Below are 24,540 nucleotides of genomic sequence, written 5' to 3'. Positions count from 1 at the left end.
GGTTTTTCCGTGGCACGTAGTGATGTAATACTTTGCAGACACGATCATTATCGCTTAATGTATGCCCTGCGTTTGTCAGCTCAAAATGGGCAAACTTGGTGAGGGGCCCTTTAAGGGCCCCACGTTGCAGAAAATCCAATGTTGGCATCGGCATTGGTGGAGTTGTCTGTGAAAAAAATTTTCCATATATGTTTAGGTATATGTATGTGCCACGCCTTGCTATATGACATGCGGTATATGTGGGTTATATTGCCATACCATTCTATCACTAATGTTGCTCACGCCTTGTCTTACATTCTTGACAAAGTTATTCCTCAGAATTTTGAGAATGACAGCCCACAAACAAATGTCATGAAACAAAACACCGACAGTGCGTGCCTTTTGTGTTAAATCTTCTCAGACTTAAATATTAAAATTGCGAAACAATAACAGAAACCTAAAAATGATGTAACTTTTTTTGGCGTGGCTGTGCACTACATTCGGGATCGTCCCACACAAGAGGCAGCATTTCTACCAGAAAGCTCGCCTTCGCGCATAGCGTTCGCCACCAGCATTTCCTGGTAAACATTATGGTTACATAAGCTGCTGTTGCCGGGAAGTGTAAGAAGCAGTCAGGGATCTTTGAAGGCTGATTTATTCCACTGTTAAAGGCGAAGCTTAAGCGTCCTCAAGGTTGTTGTACAAACTTTTTCTCCTTTGAACCTTGTGAAAGCCTGGAGAGCTTATGGAATGCAGTGGAAAGTTTGTTGAATATTGTGAGCGTAGCCAGATGCATGCTGAAGGTCATGACATTCTTAGATTTCTTGTTTTTCTTTCTTGTGAACATATAAATTTGTACTTTTCCTTTTTATTCCCACTTTTGCATCAAACGCACACTTTGGTTGCGAACGAATTGAAATAATCAAGCCAAAAAGGTGAGAATATTCCGACCTGCACTGTAACTCAAAGACTGTGATGAAAAACAGAAAATAATATTAATAAAAAAAGTCGCTATTTCGCCTGAAAGGTGAAGCATCGATTGTGAGAGCAAATTAGTTGACAGCTGTATGAAGTAAGGATAGTAGTTTTATTGGCTGAATAAACTTGGAAACATTTGCTTACTAATTGAATTAACAAGCATGGTGTTATCGTGTACAAGCAAACACGAATACATCACACCACATCACACCCGATGAGCACGGACACATTGCCAAACGCTGGTGTAAGCAAGCGCAGCAGCAACAGCGAGCGAAGTGACCTTCCTGTGGTCTACTGCTTCAACTCAAGAGCGCTGAGAACACAGCGTCCCTTTCAATATAGGGCATGCGGGAAAAGTGCAAAGTATGCACTTGTTGGTGGAGTTGAACCCGCCCCCCCCTCCCTCCTGCACTGCCTACCTGCTTTCCTCCATACAGTCAAACCTCGTTAATACATACCCACTTAACGTGTAATTTCAGTTTAAACGTAGTCGCGAAGATTCCCCCACCCAGCCCCCATTGAACCCCATATATTGGCTGACCGCTTTTAAGCCGTAATCGCTCAGTACCCACCAAACGGTTAGTGCGTACTATTTTCTTTCTTGTTCTACACACACAGGCCCAAAATCTGCAAAATTTCATGTGTGCAGAGGTTCGGTTCTCGAGTTGCGACACCCGGACGACAGCTGCCAGCGATAGTGACATTTAAACATGGCCACCATGACGTAGTTCCTGTTCATACAGCTGTTCCCGATTGCAGCGCCCATTTCGCAGATCGCTTTCAGAATGTGGGCCCGCGTGTCTCTTTTCAGTGCACAGCGGTGGAAACGTAGCACGTGGAGCTATTAGCAGTCAGCACTTTCTATCCGCATCGCAGATTGTTTTCAAGATACGGTGCGCATGGCCGTGCCATATACGCAGGCACCGCCAGTGTACGTTTGATTACGGTTCATAATGGTTCGATGTGGATGGATAAGGCGCTAATGAGCGATAACGGCTTATAATGATCGGAACGTCATCAGCTCACTGGACACCGCCACCTGCAGTACATTGCATGCATTGTCAATGCACCTTGCGCCACCGTGCGCACCAGTTCGTGTCACCACGCGCTGTGCGCTGTCCTTTGTTTGGCTGGATCAAGTTTCATAACATTGATAATGATACTGGGCTGCATGGAGATGAGCAAGTTACACAATGCTTATGCATACTTAGACAACTCTCAGAGAAGTTCCTGCATGAATTTTTTTCCTTCATTCCACCAGTGTGTTTGCAGTCATGGTGTTTAAGGTCTTTGCTGCGGCGTGTCTAGTTTATGTTATCGAGAAGCCGACATTGTTAGATCCACGGAGTTCTTGGATAGTGACATTGTTGCTGCCATCGCACCTCGCCCATTTTCGAGCGAAAGTGATGACGACAACGACGATGTGAAAGTGGACAACGGCCCTTCATTATCTGACACGGCACATGCTTTCAGCATCATGCGAGCTTTCGTAGAGAAGCGGGGCCTCGTGGACAAACTCGCTCGCGGCCTTACAGAGTTCAAAGATGTCGTGGCAAGGCCACCATGGCGGCAAGTGAAGATCGCTGATTTTTTGCTGCCTAACTAGAAATAAAGCCTGTCTGAGTGTGTGTGTTTGAGAGCATCCGACGTAGTTCTTTTCCGGCTGCTAAGCAGCTTCTAAATTGGCATTGGCAGTTAATTCGTACATTGTTTAGTGTGTACCTAAACGTCATTCCCGGCCGACTACGTTTTAACAAGGTTTGACTGTATATGGTGTGCGAGATTGAGCCGCAATCGTCAGTTCCCCTTGCACCCTATCTTGATAAACGCAGTTGCTGCCCGAGCACAATCCCCCCCCCCCCCTTTCCCTACATCCCATGCCCCCACAGCCTTTCACACGACGGAAGATGGCACACTTGCTCGCTGCTTTCTTTCTTAACGCATGCCAGATTGAGCTGTGATCGACAGCTTCCCTTGTGTGCTTTCACTTGTACGTACAGCATATGACGCATGCCGACGGTGTTTTGGCTCTTGGACTTTATACAGAATATCACGATGATGGCAAAAATGCAGCTGGAGTGTCTATATAATTGCCATTGCAATAAAGAAGACCGACTCACTCGGGGCGCGATGTGCTTGATCGCGGAGCCCGAGGCACCATTGTGCAAAATGTTTAGCCGTGAGTTCAAGGCATCCACGTACGATGGGCTTGATCGCCGAGTTCGAGGTGCTGGTGCCCGAAATGCTTAGCTGCGGGTCCAAAGAGTATGCGCAATGTGCTTGTTCACAGAATCTGGTGTGAGGACTGAACCAATGGCTAAGTGCACTGGAGTCGCATGGTGGGTGCGGCCAATCAGAAACTTCAGAATGACCTTCACTCATTTACTTTTTGTGCACATGTTTCTGTGTGGAGGAGATAGTTCAAGTCTCAAATTTATGCACATGTTTTATGTGTGGAGGAGATAGCTTAAGTGGCAAAGTTGAAGAAGGGGATATGCCCTTTCTCATGAGACCAAGAAGCCAGCACTTGGTTGTGCCATTTCAAAGATATCAAGGCTTTAAAACTGCCTCGCAATCTTATGTAAAAATAAAGCAGCGTACATTGAGCTTCATGTCAATTGAACCTCCTCCATACTCTGTTTCTTCAGTGTGCTGCGTATTGCTATGACGACGAATTTGCTGAAGGCACTACCATTTTTGACAGGACATTCAACATACTGCGGCCCAGTAGCAATGGTGAAAGAATAATATTTCCTTTGTGTTAATTCTTGCAGTCAATAATTAACTTGTGCACTTTGAGGCGGTGAATCAACTTTTCTTACAGAAAAATGTAATGTGACTGACTTCGCAGTAAATATACATCTAATTATTCTGTAATTATGATGACTCACTAGAAGATGCCCAAAGAAACATCCTACCACCTTTTTTTTTGTTGCAATGGAATGTCCACTACCTTGGAATAAAGTTGTGTAATTGACACATTTATTGGCAGTCCATCACATAATTTGTGCATAAAGGGGATATAATTCCACTAGTTCTGCCTGCAGATACCACAAAATCTCATTTCACCCAGGGTGCAGTAATTCTTAATAATATTTGCTATGTTTTGTTCACCTTATTATCCTTCATAGATGTAGGGTTTCTATCTGGTTAAAGAAAATCTTTAGGTGAAGGCTAACGCCATGATTGAAATGGTGGTGTTTCTAGGCCAGCTCACTGAGGCCTTTTTTTTTTTTTTTTCATCTTGGTTGTGTCGATGGCTAAAGTGCAGCATCCTTTGTGCTACAACCAGTGTGTCGGAACGAAATGTTTTTCATTCTGGTTTTAGTTTTGGTCTACTGAAAAAGGTTCTGTTCCGGATCTGCTTCATAACCAAAAAAGAAAATAAATAATCCGTGACGGGTTATAACGATTTTAGTTCTCATGCAATAATTTTTTAAGCGAAGTAACGATAAGAACAGTATTCATTTTTCTCTAAGTGAATTATGAATTCTGAGATCATGCTCAGTGCCATGTGTCAAGGCACAAGCATGACCTTGGAAGCAGCACGTCATTGAGTGCACTCGCCGAAACCTGAGGCCGCCATTCCATTCCGATAAAACCAACATAAACGAACATTAATGAATTATAAAACTTTAGTAACAAAGCATTGTAACCATAGAAAACGAAATGATAGGCTCTTCAGCACATAAGCTCTGGGTTTTGCTGCGATGCCGATCTGCTAGTACACCAAACGGCACGTTTAGATTACTAGAGCGCTTGGCCTGCTATCGCTCTCGCACTATCCCTGTCTGAGATACACCCTTATGCGGACTTCTTGAGACGCGCCCTAATGCTGACCTTGCCCGACGTCGGTTGTTACGGCTTGCTAATTTTCCGCTTGAAGCAAATGTCTATAAAAAATACTTCATTTTCACTCTGAAACAACATAATAACTTATCGGTTACATTTTCGTTCCAGTAAATAATGTTCTTTTTTGTTTTTCGTTTTTGTTTTCATTTCATTTCGACACACTGGGTACAACAAAATCAGATGACTGCTTGCTGACGTTATCTGGCTATAATGCATTGCACATATGCCAATGAAGCAGTTTGTGCAAAGTCTTAGCTGTTGCCCCTTACAGAGTTCCAAGTGCTCAAGATGCATGATGAGTTCCATTGAAAAGGATATATATTAGGGGTGTGAGAATATTAAATATGAATTGAATAGTCTGCTATTTTATTTGATAATTCACTATTCAAAATCACCAAATATTCATTTCTTTTCATGTGCAACTGATAACAGTACTTATTAGATTCTTGAGAGAGAATGGCCGACAGGGACTGCTCCAAACGATTCTGCTGCCGGACAGCTGCGGATGCTGCAGAGAGGCACCTCAGTCAACATAAAGAGCACCCAATGTCTTTACAATAACTTCCAGTCATTTAGTAACCCACATCTTTGCGTAATGCGAAGTGATGCAAATACTCTGTGGATTAAGCTGGTATCTGTGGCAAGCTTTTTTTCTTTTTCGTCCACATTTATTTTTCTTTACTTTTTTGTTTCTACATTTCAGTAAAAAAAAGTCATTTATCCTAGGCTTTTCTTAGTTTCATTGTTTGTTGACTTCGTCTGATCGTGACTAACAAAAGTATGGCCCTTAGTTCCCCTTGTTGTTCACCTTTAGGTAGTGTACTCGCAGTCGTGCCCATCATGGAAAAAAGAAAAAGAAATTGTCACTATAAAAGTAAAACATCTCATTGAAGGAAGCATGCAGGCGGGTGTCCTACCTTCCTAAAGTCAGCTTTGCCGAAGTGGCACGTCAAGGGGCAGTGCCACAATGGCCCCCGGTGCCTGTCCAGCCCACATTGAGTGAGCCGGCAGTGATGCCATCTGTCCCCAGGGCGGCTGCAGCCAGCGCTGCTCTGCCATCCCAGAAGGGGCCATCGACCTCCAGGCTGGTGGCCTCAAGGGTATTGTCCATTGAGACGAAGCCCTCTCGTCAAACACAGCGCATGAAAGAGCGCGTGTCCAGCGCCTTGCAGGAAGCAATGGACGTAACACCGATTGTGACGACGCATTCAGTGCCTAAGGAGCGGCGCGATTCTATCAACCGCTCCAGGAAAGACAAACTTCGTGTCAAGACGCCTGTAAAAGGCCCCGTGACCTAAATCTTGTTTCTACAACACACAGCTATAACACTTCTCTTATAATGAAAACACAGACACTACAAATGAATGTTAGAGGACTTCTCCATAACCTTGACGATATCAAAGAACTCCTTCATAGCTACAATCCGAAAGGACTGTGTGTTCAAGAGACGCACTTGAAGCCCACAGAGACAAACTTTCTCCGACAATACACTATTTTTCGGAAAGATTGTGATGATGTTAATGCTTCATCCGGTAGTGTAGCCATCGTAGTTGATAAGAGTGTAGCATGTCGCTTATTTGAACTTCGGACGCATCTTGAGGCAGTCGCCGCACAAGCAATCATTTTTAACAAGTTAGTTACAATCTGCTTGTGGTACGTTCCACCTAATCAACAGCTAAAAAAAATGGATTTATATTGCCTAGTGGATCAGCTTCCTGAACCCTACATGATCGTAGGTGATTTGAATGCCCACAACAGTCTCTGAGGAGACACCCAGTGCGACACTCGAGGGCGACTCATTGAAAATTTTCTTGTAAGCTCTGGTGCATGCCTCTTTAATAAGAAAGAACCTACATATTTTAACTTCAAACATAACTCGTGCTCATCTATTGATCTGGCTATTGGCTCCGCTTCATTAATTCCTTACCTGAAATGGGAGGTAATCAAAAATCCACTAGGGAGTGACCATTTTCCTATATTACTCAAGCTAGCAGTGCAATATGACCGTTCACCACAAATGCCTCGATGGAAACTAGAAACGGCTGATTGGAAGCAGCTTAAGATTTAACTTATTTAACACAAGATTTTATCAATGATTTTACTATAGATGATGCAGTACAGTATTTTACAGCTTTTATTATCGGCGCAGCAGAAAAATGCATCTCTCAAACAAATGGTCGTTCATGTAAACGATGCGTTCCATAGTGGAATGATGATTGCAGACAGGCACGGAAGAAGCAAAACAAGGCATGGAATACACTGCATCGAACACCAACTGCAGAAAATATTGTGGAATTTAAGCACATCAAATCGCAGGGAAGGCAGACAAGGCGACAGGCAAGGGCAACGAGCTGGGAGAAATTTATTTCCAAGTGTAAACTCCTACACACAAGAGGCAAAAGTTTGGAATGCAGTTGAAGGCTTAACGGACAGCAGACCCAGCCATTACCCTTAGTCGATGATCAAGGGAATACCTTGGAGGAGCAGGCAGACGCACTTGGGGAGCATTTCGAGGGTGTCTCTAGCTCAATTACTGTAGGCCATTCCTTAGATAAAAGAAATAGCTGAACATAAGATATTAGATTGCAAATGCAGACTGAATGAAGCCTATAACCGTCCTTTCAGCGTTGCTGAGCTGAAATATTCTCTAAACGCATGTCAGAGCTCAGCACCCGGAGCTGACAAGATTGTATATGACATGATCAAAAACTTACACAAAGATACACAAATAACACTTCTTGCACTTTTTAATACCATTTGGGCTTCTGGACACGTGCCTTCCACATGGAGAGAAGCTATTGTAATTTGTGGGGCTTCGGGCTAACGTGCCCGGACCCGGCTAGCTAAGGTCTAAGGAGACACGTAGCTCGTCCCCACTCCGCAGCGCACGCAAAGGGGCGCCGCGGCGGGTTTGCTGACTCACCGGCAAGGCGTAGAGACGACTCCAGCCGTGGCACCAACGAATGGGGGTTTATTTCCTGCTATGTACAAAATGCGAGTACAATACAGGAATACGGCACTGGGGTGGCAGTCGCAGACTACGGGTGAAAGCTCCCGGGAAGTCTGCTCCGCCACGCTGGCTCTTCCGAGCAGGTTCGCCACACAAAAGGGGGCCGCCTTGCTCAGAGGGGCGCGGGACCAAGGGGGTCCGCACGTCCGACAGCCATGAGCACCGAAAGTCAATCTGTCCGGGCGAAAGTGCCCGCGCACCTCCGATGCTGAAGGAGAGAGAAACCGAAGAGAGGGCGAGAGGGGCCCGCTCCTCAGGCACTGTTCTTAGGCGCGGCGCACGGCGTAACGTGAGCCGCGCGCGCAAGCAGCAGGCTCCGCGTCGCGCCGGCGCCCGCGGCCGCGGGGAATGTACGCTATCCAAAATGAGGCTTGGAACTGCGTGTCCCCAGCGATCGCGCGGCCGAATGGCCCAAGTCGCGCGTGCACAGGTAGACAGGGGTCCCAAAAGGAGTCCCCACAAATTCCGATATTAAAACAAGGTAAAGATCCATCCTCTGTAAATAGTTATCATCCGATAGCGCTTACAAGTTGTCTTTGCAAGTTATTTGACAATGAATCTTCTTAAAGTTCTGTCACATGCAACATGGGGTAGCGATAGGAAGTGCCTCATTAACTTGTACAAGACCCTCATACTATCCTTTTTGGATTATGGTGCTGTAGTCTATCACTCCGCCGCACCAAGTGCGTTAAAGATACCGGATGCCGTTCATCATTTAGGGATCTGCCTGGCTACAGGTGCTTTTAGGACGAGCCCTGTACGAAGTCTGTACGTGAAGTCAAATGAGTGGTCACTAAACTTGCAAAGGTCGTACTCTAGTTTTACGTATTTCCTCAAAGTGCTTTCGAATTCTGAGCATCCTTGTTACGCAAATGTAAATGACATGACGTGTGCTACACTGTTTCATAATCGCCCAACATTCAGAGAACCCTTCTCGCTGCGTGTTAGGAGGCTTAGTGAAGAAATGGGTATCTCGCTTCTAGAACACAGTCTAAAGACCCCAGCAAGGCCATCACTGCCATGGCATTGGGTAATTGTAGAATGTGACATGTCATTTGTACAAGTCTCGAAGCACGCTCCACAGGAACACATTCGAATGCACTTTTTAGAACTGCAAGCGAAATACTCGTGCACAGAATTTTACACGGATGGATCAAAGTTGCATGCGGGCATGTCCTATGCAGCAGTTGGACCATCTTTTTCGGAATAAGACGTTCTGCACCCACTAACGGGCATCTTTACTGCAGAGGCCTATGCATTATTGTCGGCTGCAAGCATGTTATGCATAAAATTAAAGTAGGCAGTTATATTTACAGATTCATTAAGCGTAGTCAAGGCTTTAATGTCGCCACCAAAGTACAGAAATTCTGTAGTAACAGAACTCTATTCACTTTTGAGCACTGTTTATGCTTCTAAACAATGTATCATAATATGCTGGATCCCTGGCCACAGAAGTGTTCAGAGGAATGTGCTTGCCGACGAACTCGCTACATCTACAGCAACGAAACCTCGCAACACTCCTATAGCTGTCACAGATATAGACCTGAAACCTTTCCTGCGAAGAAAACTGAGAAGCATACTGAAAAGATTTTTCGCCAAAAAACAACACACACAAGAAGAAAGACGACGATGCCACGGGCGCTACTTCAACTGTTTAATGAAGGTGAAAGCACTCGACATATATAGCCCTCCAAAACACCACGCATGCGTACAAGGCAACATGGAGTACAAGGTTTTATCAGAGTAGGCGTGATAGAAACCTCTGCTCAGCGTCGTAAAGAAAAACTGACTTATCACTAGCACAGTTCGGACCCGCTTTCTTGATGTAGAAGGCTTCCAATGTTTCACGAGATGTCTGATGCCTGCCTCTACCCAAAATCCTCGCATCGCGGAACCGTGGAAAACAATCGGTGCAAGCCCTGCAGTGAGCGACTTGTGGATCATGCAAGATAACCAACTAGCCCAGCAGTTAACTCTTCTAAAACTGAGAAGCTATTGGCAACACCTTTGGGATGCTGAAACCTCTAACAAGCTTCACCTAATAAAACCTCAATTAGGCACTTGGCCATCAATACGCACTCCACAGCGAATGATTTTAGGCCTCTATACAGCTATGCCCATATACACTCTGACATTGACCACAAATAAAACCTCAATTAGGTGCTTGGCCATCAACACCAAAATCACGGGCGGCCGATGTCCTCTTAACACGGTTGAGAATAGGACACACGTACGGCACGCACAACTACTTGTTGACTGGCGATGAACCTTCAATCTGTGCTAAATGTAGCAAGAGGCTGACTGTCATCCATGCCCTACTGGAGTGCCGAGAAGTAGACTGCCAAAGGAAAAGACACTTTCCTCTAGCGTACACACAATCCATCCCTCTTCATCCAGCAATGTTTTTGGGTAATGAACCGCTATTGAACATGAAATCAATACTAGATTTTTTCAATGAAGTCCGCTTGTTGCATGTTATCAAATCCAAAAGTTCATAAGGCGACTTCTCTTGTGAAGTCGCTGTTGCGATATTAGCGTTTTGATAGCGCACGCCTCCAGGGCCTAACTCCCGAAATGCCCCGATAAGGCAATAGCTACTGACAACCACATACTTTTGTATACCATCTCTTCACAGCATATATTTTATTTTTGACCAAGCTGTCACTGTGCACCCTATATATCATTTGTCATAATTTTACCTAAACATATAATTTACGCACTCCACAGCAAATGATTTTAGGCCTCTATACAGCCATGCACATATTCACTCTGACATTGACCACAAACTCGACTAGTACATTAAACCATTGTCTGGCGCTCTTTGGCCTTCCCTGGTCCTTGCGCCATAAAACCCCATTAATCATCATCATCAATTACTTGTAATCAGTTGCATTTCTTGGTAATTTAGTAATTTAACAATTACCATTTTTACTGGGTCACACTCACTATAATTCAGTTACTGTTTTCAGTAACCAATCACATATAACTAAGGTGTAACAAACGATGCACACTTCAAGGACCTGATTTTGGCGAAAACTAAAGTAAAATGCCCGAGATGGTGCCAGGCACAAGTCTCGCAAATACACATATTCAAACAGGCAAGCTCGGTGGCTTAGTATTTGTTTCCTTATTTTGTTTCCACTCCACCAGATGTTGGCCGATGCATTGAACAGGTGCTGCCATGTCTCGATAGCAAAGGCCACTTAGGATATTATAGCCACCAAATCACATATGGATGATTTTTCAGCTTTTCATTGGCCCACCCGGGAGTGTCTTTTCCAAATCCTAGCAGCAATGAAGCGTAGTGCATTATAGAAAACCCAGATCCTGAGCAGCCACAATCTTGTCCGCAAAATCCATATACACCGCCCTACCGCGTGCACATCAAACGAACCGGCTAAGCTCTGTGTCATTCCCATTTTTTCCTCCTCAATAAAGTTTTCAGTGTCGCTTCTGATGTCTTCACAACAAAAAATAAGGACGATGACTGACAAAATATTTTAAAAGCAATTACTAGTACAGATAATCAATGTATGAAATGACTGCAAAGGACGCAGTGAAAGTGCCAGTCCAGCTCATTCTGTTTACTGCATCTATGCTGAAGTTCGAAGAAAAGTAACGTAGAGGTAATCAGGTAATCGATTACCATTGAGTTATTATGCAGTTACTTTCGTGGTGCAGTAATTGGTGACTGTATTAGATTGGTGACTGTAATCAGTTACATTTTTGAATGAAGTAATTGTACTTGTAATCAGTTACTTTTTTGCTGTAACATGTACAAGTCTGGCATATAGTGACATGCCGTTTACTTATTTTAATTCTGCCAATGTCATGATGGACCAAATAACTGAAAGAAGTTTATCATACACAAGCCTCTCAGTTGACTGGACATTCCGTTGTGAATGGCATTACATGCATGTATTAGATATCATATAAATAAGCACCGCAAGAATTTTGTATTTCACTTTCTCATGAAAGGAGAAAATATTTGGTATTTGACTCAATATTTGATTTGATTCAGAAATATGATTATTTGCACACCCCTAATGTAATACATATAAAGAAAAGTATTAGTGAAATGCAGGGGGCTTAACCTGGACTGTACGTGGTTGGCTGCCCTGTACGAGGGGGAGGGTGAGAAAAAGTTTGAGATGGAAAGAAAGTCAAAAGCTCATATGCAATAGGGTTGGCAATGTAATAGGAGCGCTGTGTAACAGGTGTTCACTCAATCCAGTTACCTTTACGAATTGCAGCTGCGCTTTTGGGGCCTTCTGCAGCTGTTAAATGCGAGTACATGCTCCCAAGATCTTGCTCAAGGAGAAAAGTCTTCTATCTCACTGGTTTAGTGCAGTGTGGGGGACGAGCCTTTTATTGTCTAAGGACAGGCACAGAAGATGTTCTACTGTTTCTTTGCAACCCCAAGCATTCTAATTGGTACAGTCTGTCCCTCTTACAAGAATGATTAGGCATTTATGGTAGCAATGCCCAGACGTAAGTGAGAAGGTAGTTTTTCTTTACTTTGGGGAAGACCAGGTAGCAGGGGTAGTTGCATAGAAGGGTAGAGTGAATGTAAATGATGGCGAGTGAAATCAAGTGTGTACCACTTCTAATGCAACCCAGCGCTTAAAGGGCCCCTCACCAGGCCATATAGCAAATTTTGGTTGTACACTGTAAGTTGTTACCTGCCCCCTAGGGAGTGTTCTGCTACAAGAATATTTCAGATTGGTTCATTAATAGCCAAGATAGAAATATTTCAGTGCTGCAAACCCACAATTTCAGGAGGCAAGTGCAACTGCCAAAAGAGACACTCTCTCCACTTGCCCCATCTAGACTCCGCAAGTGAAATCCCTTCCCTGCATTCTCCCATACCAGAGCTCAAGGATCGCGTGACGCATATGTCACGGGCCCTGCCTTCATTTTTCTTACCTCACTTTTTTGCTGTGCAGCTCACTTCCGCTTATAGTGTCATGCCAACACCACCTAGATAGCACAAGGCCTGTTTACTCCAATCCATGGCGTCACACTACCTGGCCCAAAATTGCAATTGACAAGGCTGGAGTGATGGATGCGGTGACGTGAAAAACACTGTTGCCTACTTGGGAGCATCCTCATTAGATTCTATGGCAGTCAGGTCAGGTAACATGACGTCATGGGTCGTAGTGAAAAGGCCTTGTGCTATCTAGGTGGTGTTGGTCATGCGCAAGCTGTTGCATTTGTCTTGATTCGCGCAGGGCATGATTTTGTTCGTTGTGCACGAGAACACCTGACCAGCGATATAAGTCAGTGCTACACAAACACTGCGGCAGACACAAGCGGATCTCGGAGCATGATCACGTGCTGGAACACGGTAGAAAATGACAGTTTTGGTGTCTGCGCACGGGACTGCATGACAGGGGAACAAGCAGATGAAACGGAAGTACATCTCTCTTGCTGCGGTACGAAGTAAAGCAAAAACGCAGATTTTCAGTTTGTGTGTTTTATTATTTCTTTAAACTTTAATTTGTCTATTGAAGCAACAGATTACACAAATAACTGATTTTGCCTTGAATAATTCTCGAAATGACGTGTCACTATGAGTGACGTCACAACACAGACACATGTACATGGGCACACTTGCACATATACGTCAACTTTTCGGCTTGGAGTGCAGTGCCTACGAGGAGAAGGGCAAGTAGCATTCGGTTTGAAATTTCAGCTTTTTCCGCGGCGCATAGCGATGTAATACTTAGCAGACACGATCGTTAGCACACATTGTATGCATGGCACTCGTCAGCTCAAAATGGCAAGGCCTGGTGAGGGGTCCTTTAAGCAAGCTAGCACATCATATGACATTACAGAAAAGGGTATATACATTTACTGAGTGCCGAATAGCTTCAAATGCATCAGGAGTGTTACCAGTCTTTTTGACATACCAATGCCAAACTTTAATGCCTTCAGCATCTAGCAGATTCATCCTGAGCCGTTGCTGCCAGCATAGGCAGCATAAGCAACAATTTGCTTTCGCAGCACCACAGAATACTGTACTTTTGAAGACTTGTTCATGAAGGGTCCCTGAAATTACAGTTACATCATATCTAAGGGAATCATTTAGACATAGAGACTCTCTCTCACGGAATGTTCTCACAAAAATTTCATGACAGCATGCTACACCGTAAAACTTTGTTGAGGTGTGCTGGAAAAAATGCAAGAAATAATATGCTAACCAGGAAAACATACCATCCAAAGTCACTAAATGTTTGACAGACTGAACTGAAGTTGACTTCCATGCAATGTGAAGCATTGCGCGAATAGTTGCAGCCCGAGTCGCTGATGTGTGCCGAGCTGGTGAGGCCCGGGCAGCCAGAGACGCATTGTCATTTTTGCGACTGCGGCAAGCTTACTGTTGCGTTCCTCGAATTCAGCCTCGGTCAGCAGCTACTTAGAGCTGAGCGTTTTGGCGGGAAGTTTTGACACGTCCAATTGGTGCGAATTGTCGCAACACGAGATGCTGACATGCATCCAGCTGGTGAGGCCCAAGCGACCCAAGACACACACTGTTGTTTTCCTATAGTCTAATGTTTTAAGATGTTGACTGGATACCACAACAAAATCTAGCTGGTGGGTGATGCTGGAATGCGATGCCTGTGATGCTGCCAGAGTGAAACATGTCACTTCACACAGCCTTCAGCAGGAAACGGCAATTAATTTGGATTATTGCCTATTAAATGTGTGCAGTATGCATCCAACAACACTACGCCCCATGGGCTATAAAACAGATAGTAGAAGACTCTTATCGCAAAGGGTTGTTGGCAATAGCTGTAAATGCGGCGTATCACAATCCAGGAGGAGATTTGCTGGTACCGGAATATGAAATAGTATGTGAAGGTGTTTTCGTGTGAGACGGGGCGGTGAGTAATGTGAGGAATTAGCTGTGGCGGCCAGCTGCGGTTCTCAGTCGCATGTGCATCCTGCCTTTTCTTGTTTGCATAGTATCTAGTGGCCAGAAAGAAACCTGTTATGCGATTATAGTTCGGCGATATACTGACCATTGGTGCTGAAAGATCGTGTTTTCTGGGAATGCATGAGCTGGTAAAATATGAGCGTAACTATTTATGTCATTTCTTGTGTCCTCGATTGTGAACACTGATGCCGCGGAAATTGTGTGTAATGGGATCATATCAATGAGGTTCTACTGTAGTATTATAGGTGCATGTGGTTAGAAATTGCTCTCCTCGCATGTTGGTGTGATTGGCCTCAACTCATGTTCCATGTGGCCACTATGTCCTGCCTCATGTCTAGTGTCGTCTGGTTACATCAGTGCATGTTATCTACTTTTGGTTGGCTTGAAGCTAGTGTATTCCTGCATCTCTTTCTGATGCATTCTTTCTTGCTACTGGGGTGGTTGTGGCTTCAAAATGAAGTTTACGTGCAGTGCTCGCATATTCTACAGTATACGCTTATTGTAGTGCACTTGCAAAAACACAAGTGATCGTTCACAAGCATTCTTGAGGAGGGGTGCAATGCTGGCAAGCTACAATGTAGCAAGTGGATGTGAGCAGCAGGCAGGCTTCTTTCTTCTGCCAGAAGAAGACGTTTTATATTTCTTTATTTTAGTAACTTCTGCTTTTGCAATTGTGGCTCACTGAACTCGGAGGCTCTAACTTACTTTACAGTTGATTGTTACAGGTGTTTATGTATTAACGCAGAAGCAGCACTAGAAGTTTCTAGGCTAACAGCAGCACCATAACACACAGTGTGTAGAATGAAAGGAGTTGCTTTCAGTACAACACGTTGCACTTTTGGGATGCTGGCTTTCATAGCTGAGCGAGGCATGAATATTGTGTATCTGCTCAAGAGATAACTGCACATTTCTTGCATGACTCAACAGAGATGCACTAAATGCGGAAGCTTATGCATTTCTTTACCCACCGTGCGCCATGGACTTGGCCTGGCTGTGTGCGACATAAAGCAGTAATGCAAATGCACCTGTCTTGTTTGAAATGTCCCATTTACTGAGTGGCTCTTCGGATGGATGGATGGATGGATAAAACTTTATTGGATCTATTTAAATGTGGTTGGGCCCCTAGACGTCCGGGAGCCCCCTGGCTGACATCTCTAGGCAAGCACGGTCCACCAGCCAGAGCTGGTCATCCGAGCAAGTGGCCCGAAGAGCGGCCTCCCACAAGGAAAAGGAAGGGTTGGGAATAGGCTCTGCCGCCATGGGCTTAGGGCAGCTCCACAAACAGTGGAAAAGATCTGCCCGGGGCGCTCGGCAGGTGGTACATTGTGGGTTATGGATGCTGGCAGCCCAATGTTATGTTTGCCAGAGATTAGCACCTTACCACACTCAGTGTAGACTGTCTTTGCTTCTGCAGCCAATAAGTGCACAGGCATGTTGTAATGTAACATGCATTTTCAGCACTGTAGCTGGTGGAGTACATTCCATTCTGCTTGTATAGTAACCGCAAGGGAGATGCCTAAATGTGCCATTCATGCCTAATGTTTAGATGAGTCTAGAATAACCAAAGATCATACTTTGGCCTAGTTTTAGATGATTCCAGATGCTTCACTGGCACACACTGGCTTTACTGGCACTGGAGTGTGCAAGCATAATTTTCGCAAAGCAGTCAATGAAAGTTTAGCAATGATGTGATTTTGCACAACAGAAAAGGTGGCAGAGCTTGAGCAGATAGAAGTTTCTGAAGTCCAGATGTGTAATTTGAAGATGTTCATTACACTTTTCGATGCAGTGGTTTGGTTTTTTATCTTTATAGAGCAGAAAACTTATCTAGAATAACTAGATAACAATTTGGCCTGCTTTTAGATGATTGCAGACGCTTCACTGGCACGCACTGGCTTCACTGGCACCAGAGTATGCAAGCACAATTTAAACAAGCCAGTCATTGAAACTTTAGCAATGATATGATTTTGCACAACAGAAAAGGTAGCACAGCTTGAGCAGGTGGGAGTCCTTGAAGCCCAGATGTGCAATTTGAAAATGTTTAATGCGCTTTTCAATGCAGGGATTTTTTGTAATCTTTATAGAGCAACCTAATTTGAAGACGAACACACTGCTGGCAGTTTTATTGTTTTTGCCATGGTAATGACTTCTCATAACAGTATCTGAAATAGAGTCAATAAAATAATTGCAGAGTGTTGCCATTGCACCATGTGGCGAGTGAAGATTGGCAGGGATTTGACGAAGTCGGAGGAAAACATGAACGATCTGTGGAGGGATATCGCATGTTCCCTGCTATGTGCATATTGTCACGTGGTCGTGACGTCAAAGAACACAGTAGCAATACTGTGGAACACAAAACTAACTTTTATTGGGCGAACCTGTGCCCACAAAAGAGGCTACACTTATAGCACTACGATAGCGGCGAACACTCTCGGCGATCGGCGAAAATCTGATCAGCGAGTCAAGCGCGTCGGCTTTTATAGAGCAGTCATCGAATGTTCCAGACTAAACGTTGGGACCCGCATGCCTTCTACAAAGATCTACACCATTCGTGTCAAGCGATGAAATCAGATAACACAAGGTTCGGCGACAACAGACAGCGGATAGAAGCATCGGTAACTTTCCAGAAACTTCGGATACATGCATGCGCGTCCCGCGCTGTGCGATAACATTTGTTAGGCAGCAAAACGTGTCGCCTGATAAAGACAAGTACACGTGTCAATACCCCCCTCTTAAAAAGCATCGACCCGATGCTGCAAACAAACGAAAGTAATAAATAAGCACTCGTAGCAAAGAAAAAAAAAAAAAAAACAAGGAAAGTTCGTTAGCTTCCGTAAAACGGTTTAAGGCGCACCACGTGGACCACTTCAGGTCGTGCGCGACGTCGCTGTGAATGCGAAATGCCGTCTGGCATGACCTCATAATCCAGTGCGCCAATACGTCGGATGACCTTGTAGGGTCCGAAATAGCGTCGCAATAGTTTCTCACTCAGTCCTCGTCGGCGTATCGGGGTTGTTACGTTTCGCCTACAACGCGCGGTATAGCCGGCGCGGTATAGCCGGCGCGGATGCAACGAACGCCGGAGCTTCGTTCAAAGCGGCGGACATTTTGGCCCGTTCGGAGCTGCCGCAGTCTCCCCGCCAAGCGCGTCCAGGCGTGTTTCAGTGCCACGTGTCTTCGTGTGTGCGTGTGTGTGTGTGTGCCCACGCTTGTCAAAGCGCGGCAGCCGGGGAGAGGAGCTCCCCAAGTGTGAAGCGAGGAGGTCTGACAGGCGCCAGCTTGGCGATGCGTCACTACACTCGTCTCAACCTGTCTCTCAGCGTGTCCGTGGCGCCGTCACGTGCGCCAGTGACGAGGCGTTCCTTCTCGCCCTCAACTCCGAGACTATAAGAGCAGCTGCCCCCGGACGCCGAGAGAGAGGCTCCGATTTCTTCTGTCGAGTTACGTGCTCTCCCGTCTCTCACTTCGGTCGACCTGACCGCCCGCTCTTTTGCGATGTTAGAATAAACCAGTTGTTCTGTTACCAGTCGACTCATGCTTTGCCGAGACCTTCGGATGCTTCCAGTGCCCCGGGCCGCCAGGCCAACGCTACCCTTGGGGCTTGCGACCCGATTGCAACAACGGGTGTCAGCGCTGAGTTTGCAACAACTCGTGCCAGCGGTGCGATTCCAACAGGGTCCATACCCAAACACGGTCGCCGGGCTGGTACTCGACGAAGCTTCGTCGGAGGTTGTAGTGTCGGCTGTCGGTCCTCTGCTGGTTCTTGATTCGCAGGCGGGCGAGCTGTCGGGCTTCTTTGGCACGCTGGAGATAGGTAGCGACGTCAAGATTCTCTTTGTCAGTTACGTGTGCCAGCATGGCGTCGAGCGTCGTCGTCGGATTCCTGCCGTAAACAAACTTGAACAGCGTGATCTGTGTTGTTTCTTGCACCGCCGTGTTGTAAGCGAATGTTACGTACGGCAGGACGGCATCCCAGTTCTTGTGTTCGACGTCGACATACATTGCTAGCATGTCGGCGAGGGTCTTATTCAGCCGCTCCGTAAGACCATTCGTCTGTGGGTGGTAGGCAGTTGTCCTCCTGTGCCTTGTCTGACTGTATTGCAGAATGGCCTGGGTGAGCTCCGCTGTAAACGCCGTTCCTCTGTCGGTGATGAGGACTTCTGGGGCGCCATGTCGCAGCAGGATGTTTTCGACAAAGAATTTCGCTACTTCGGCGGCGCTACCTTTCGGCAGTGCTTTAGTTTCAGCGAAGCGGGTGAGGTAGTCCGTCGCCACGACGATCCACTTATTTCCGGTTGTTGACGTCGGAAAGGGTCCCAACAGGTCCATCCCGATCTGCTGGAATGGTCGGCAAGGAGGCTCGATTGGCTGTAGTAATCCGGCTGGTCTTGTCGGTGGTGTCTTGCGTCGCTGACAGTCTCGGCATGTTCTGACATAACGGGCGACGTCGGCGGTCAGGCGCGGCCAATAATACCTTTCCTGTATCCTCGACAGCGTCCGGGAGAATCCAAGATGCCCAGCGGTTGGATCGTCGTGTAGGGCGTGCAATACTTCTGGACGCAGTCCTGACGGGACAACAAGAAGGTAGTTGGCGCGCACTGGTGAGAAGTTATTCTTTACGAGTAGGTTGTTTTGAAGCGAGAACGAAGATAATCCTCGCTTAAATGCCCTAGGGACAACGTCGGTATGCCCTTCTAAATACTCGATGAGGTTTTTCAACTCCGGGTCTGCTCGCTGCTGTTCAGCGAAGTCTTCTGCGCTTAAAATGCCGAGGAAGGCGTCGTCATCTTAGTCATCTTGCGGCGGCGAGTCAATGGGGGCGCGTGATAGGCAATCGGCATCAGAGTGTTTTCGTCCGGACTTATAGGTTACAGTGATATCATATTCTTGCAGTCTTAGGCTCCACCGCGCCAGCCATCCTGAAGGATCCTTTAAATTCGCTAGCCAACACAAAGCGTGATGGTCGCTGACGACTTTGAATGGCCTGCCATATAGGTACGGGCGAAATTTCGCTGTAGCCCAAACGATGGCGAGGCATTCCTTTTCGGTTGTAGAATAATTGCCTTCCGCTTTTGACAACGACCGGCTAGCGTAAGCTATCACGTGTTCATGACCATCTTTTCTCTGGACTAGCACGGCACCGAGGCCTAGGCTACTGGCGTCAGTGTGGATTTCGGTATCGGCGTGCTCGTCGAAGTGCGCAAGTACGGGCGGCGACTGCATGCGTCGTTTGAGTTCTTGAAATGCGTCGGCCTGCGGCGTTTCCCACTTGAACTCGACGTCACATTTAGTTAGCTGTGTCAGCGGCTCAGCGATACGTGAAAAGTCCTTGACAAATCGCCTGTAGTAGGCACACATGCCAAGAAATCTACGCACTGCCTTCTTGTCGATAGGCTGCGGGAACTTTGCAATGGCAGCTGTCTTCTGCGGGTCGGGGCGAACTCCAGACTTGCTGATGACGTGGCCTAGGAACAGAAGCTCATCGTAAGCGAAGCGGCACTTTTCTGGCTTCAGAGTGAGCCCTGATGACTTGATGGCCTCTAGTACTGTCGCAAGCCGCCTAAGGTGATCCTCGAAATTTTCGGCGAAGACGACGACGTCATCCAAGTAAACAAGACAGGTTTGCCACTTCAATCCTGCTAACACCGTGTCCATGACGCGCTGGAATGTTGCAGGCGCCGAGCAGAGACCGAATGGCATGACCTTGAACTCGTAGAGGCCGTCTGGCGTGATGAAGGCGGTCTTTTCGCGATCTCTCTCGTCGACTTCTATTTGCCAGTAGCCAGACTTGAGATCCATCGACGAGAAGTATTTTGCGTTGCAGAGCCGATCTAATGCGTCGTCTATCCGTGGTAGGGGGTATACATCCTTCTTTGTGATTTTGTTCAGTCGATGATAAACGACGCAGAAACGTAAGGTGCCGTGCTTTTTCTTCACCAAGACAACAGGGGATGCCCACGGGCTTTTCGACGGCTGGATGATGTCGTCGCGCAGCATTTCGTCGACTTGTTGTCTTATAGGTTCACGTTCTCGCGGCGAAACTCGGTAAGGGCTCTGGCGGAGGGGTCGAGCGCTCTCCTCGGTTATTATGCGATGCTTGGCGACTGGTGTCTGTCGAATCCTCGATGACGTCGAAAAGCAGCCTTTGTATCGTTGGAGCAGACTTTTGAGCTGCTGTTGCTTAATCGCGGAGAGACTTGGATTAATGTCGTAGTCCGGTTCGGGAACCATGGTCGTCGGGGTAGATGCGGCGGAATCCGAGAGGACAAACGCATTACTGGTTTCCAGAATTTCCTCGATGTACGCGATCGTCGTGCCCTTGTTGATGTGCTTGAACTCCTGGCTGAAGTTTGTCAGCAACACTTCAGTTTTTCCTCCATGCAGTCGAGCGATCCCTCTTGCGACGCAAATTTCACAGTCTAGCAGTAGACGTTGGTCACCCTCGATGACGCCTTCTACGTCGGCAGGCGTTTTGGTGCCTACGGAAATGACAATGCTGGAGCGAGGCGGGATGCTGACTTGACTTTCGAGCACACTTAAGGCACGGTGACTACTAGAGCTCTCCGACGATATCGCTCGATCTTCCGACAGCGTTATGGACTTCGACTTCAGGTCAATGATTGCGCCGTGTTGGTTCAGGAAGTCCATGCCGAGAATGACGTCTCGCGAACACTGTTGGAGGATAACGAAGGTGGCAGGGTAAGTCCGGTCATGAACGGTAATTCTTGCCGTGCAGATTCCAGTTGGCGTAATGAAGTGTCCTCCAGCGGTCCGAATTTGGGGACCCTCTCATGCAGTCTTAACCTTCTTCAACTGGGCGGCGATGTGTCCACTCATTACGGAGTAATCGGCCCCTGTGTCGACTAAGGCAGTGACTGCGTGGCCGTCGAGAAGCACGTCGAGGTCGGTGGTTCTTTGTCTGGTGTTGCAGTTGGGTCTTGGCGTCGGATCACGGCTGCGTCGTGTTGAACTGAAGCTGGAATGTCGCGTCGTCAAGTCGTCTTTCGTCGGTGTAGTCTTGGCTTCCCGACTTCTTCGGGACGGCGGCGTGTCGTCATTAGGTCGTCGAGATGGTTTCTTCGTCGTCTTCGTCGGCGGCTGAGGATCTTCGTCAGTTTGACGAACAGCAACCGCACCTCCATCGGTTGCTGCTTTTAGTTTTCCGGATATGGGCTCGCAGAGCGGCCCCGGGCTGGGCCGGTGTATGGTCGGCGCTGCGGCGACAGGTAGCGGCCTGGTGACGGCGAACGGGACGGTCGTCGAGGGCTCCATTGAGTAGCGGCGAGGTAGTCGGCGATGTCACGTGGGCGCTCTCCAAGCTGTGGACGCAGCGCGTTGACAGCGAACCCTCTCAGTCCCAAGTCGCGGTATGGGCATCGGCGATACACATGACCGGCTTCTCCGCAGTGATAGCAGAGCGGGCGGTGGTCGGGGGCTCGCCAAATGTCTGTCTTTCTCGGGTAGCTGCGCTGGGCGACGGGTGGGCGCGCTGGCGGCGGCGGCGGTGGTCGACGGAATTGCGGCGTTGCAGGGCCCTGCCGCGGTCGTGGAGGGGGACCTTGACGGCGGGCGACGGCGGCGTAGGTCATCGCTTCTGGCTGGGGCTGCGATGATTGTGGTTGTAACTCGGGAACTCTGAGCGATCGCTGAACTTCTTCTTTGACAATTTCGGCGACTGTGGCCACTTGAGGTTGCGATGAAGGGAAGATCCTTTGAAGCTCCTCTCGTACGACTGCCCTGATGGTCTCGCGCAGGTCGTCGGTGGCCAGTGACTGAACTCCGGCGTAGTTTGTCGAGCTCGTGCGGCGGTTGAATTGCCGGTTCCGCATTTCGAGTGTCTTCTCAATGCTCGTGGCCTCGCGAAGGAACTCTTCTACGGTCGTCGGTGGGCTTCGTATCATTGCGCCGAAAAGTTCCTTCTTTACACCACGCATCAGCAGGCGGACTTTCTTCTCCTCGGACATTTCCGGGTCGGCGTGGCGGAACAGACGGTTCATTTCCTCAGTGAAGATCGCGATTGTCTCATTCGGCAGCTGCGCTCTGGTCTCCAGTAGAGCTTGGGCTCGCTCTTTTCGCACGTCACTTGTAAATGTTTGCAGAAAGCCGCTTCGGAACAGGTCCCACGTCGTCAAGGTGGCTTCTCGATTCTCGAACCACGTCCTGGCGGCATCCTCCAATGCGAAACAAACATGTCGCAGCTTGTCCTCGTTTGCCCAGCTGTTAAATTTAGCGACCCTCTCATACGTTTCCAGCCAGCTTTCCGGGTCCTCAAATGTGGAACCGCGGAACGTCGGTGGTTCCCTGGGCTGCTGCAGCACGATGGGGGACGCTGGGGCTGCCATTGGAGTTGCCTTGGGCACAATCTTCTTGGTCTCAGGTACCAGTCCGTGCTCCGGGGGCAGCTGTTGAAGACGGCGGCTTGCTCGATGTTCCGGGACGGCGCTGGTGTTGTCTTTGCGGTCCGGGCTTGAGTTACGGCTTGTCGGGGGCGTCCGGTACATGAAGGTAAAGCACCTCCACCAGATGTCACGTGGTCGTGACGTCAAAGAACACAGTAGCAATACTGTGGAACACAAAACTAACTTTTATTGGGCGAACGTGTGCCCACAAAAGAGGCTACACTTATAGCACAACGATAGTGGCGAACACGGTCGGCGATCGTCGAAATCTGATCAGCGGGTCAAGCGCGTCTGCTTTTATAGAGCAGTCATCGAATGTTCCAGACTAAACGTTGGGACCCGCATGCCTTCTACAAAGATCTACACCATTCGTGTCAAGCGATGAAATCAGATAACACAAGGTTCGGCGACAACAGACAGCGGATAGAAGCATCGGTAACTTTCCAGAAACTTCGGATGCATGCATGCGTGTCCCGCGCTGTGCGATAACATTTGTTAGGCGGCAAAACGTGTCGCCCGATAAAGACAAGTACACGTGTCAATATAATACTTGCATGACAGTATGTGAAATATAAGAAGTACATGGCCTTTATGTACAGTCATGTATTTCATGTATTGTCATGCTTTTTTTTTTTTTTAGTGTACTTCCCTTTTCACTTTTTTCTACATTTATTGCAACTTTCCCTTACCTATTCTCTCTTCATCTACATCTTTCGCATGGTCGTGGAACAATTCAGGCGTCCACTGAGAAGTGAGGCCGCTATGATGCTCACGTTTCTTCATTCCCTAGCTCCTTTCCCTCTTTTATTACAAAACTACTACTACCATGAAAGCGTTGTCTTGCATCAATTTGCTGTGGTTCCTTCGCCATGTTCAAAAAGTGTTGCAGGGCCCCTTTAATGCATATATATATATATATCCTCACTTTTATATATAAATCTTTAGTTTTGCCTTTTGCAACATGCTTCATATTCACTGTGTGGCCCCTCTAACATTTTGCTACCATTTTTTGCAAGGAGCAGCCTCCCCCCCTCCCCTCCACTTCCCTTACTTGTGCACACTATTTCTTGTCAATATTCTTTGAGAGCTTTAGGTAGCTGCTGCTGCCTTGTGCAGAGGCTTCCCTCTGCAGCTGGATAAAGTTTTGTCTGACTGAGGTGTTGCCACGTGCAGCATGCCTTGGAGCTGGTTGGTATTGTGGAAAGAAGCCTGCAGACCTCTGTGGGTACCAAGGCTCTTCTTCCAAGTGAGCTGGTGGGACACAGGGAGCACCAGTTACTTGAAAGTATGTATATTTCTATTTTACCAACACGCGGATTTTTTTTATTATTATTTTTTTAATCTGTTTGAAAATTGTGCAGCACCGAGATTCGAACCACGGT

The 24,540-nt window shown here is 47.1% G+C and overlaps 1 protein-coding gene across 2 annotated transcripts in view; it reads left to right on the top strand.

The window, feature by feature from the left end:
* Ide (Insulin degrading metalloproteinase) overlaps positions 1-24,540 on the top strand; it is a 267,382-nt gene that overhangs the window by 175,113 nt on the left and 67,729 nt on the right. For both annotated transcript variants that reach the window (XM_050192991.3, XM_055061253.2), the window contains exon 21: positions 24,332-24,443. In XM_050192991.3, the coding sequence (XP_050048948.1) occupies positions 24,332-24,443 (112 nt within the window). The remainder of the gene's footprint in view (positions 1-24,331; positions 24,444-24,540) is intronic.

This window comes from Dermacentor andersoni, chromosome 1, assembly GCF_023375885.2.
Source record: "Dermacentor andersoni chromosome 1, qqDerAnde1_hic_scaffold, whole genome shotgun sequence".
Classification (NCBI taxonomy): Eukaryota; Metazoa; Arthropoda; class Arachnida; order Ixodida; family Ixodidae; genus Dermacentor; species Dermacentor andersoni.
Note: the sequence above shows the minus strand (reverse complement) of the source record. Positions and strands in the feature narration are given on the sequence as shown.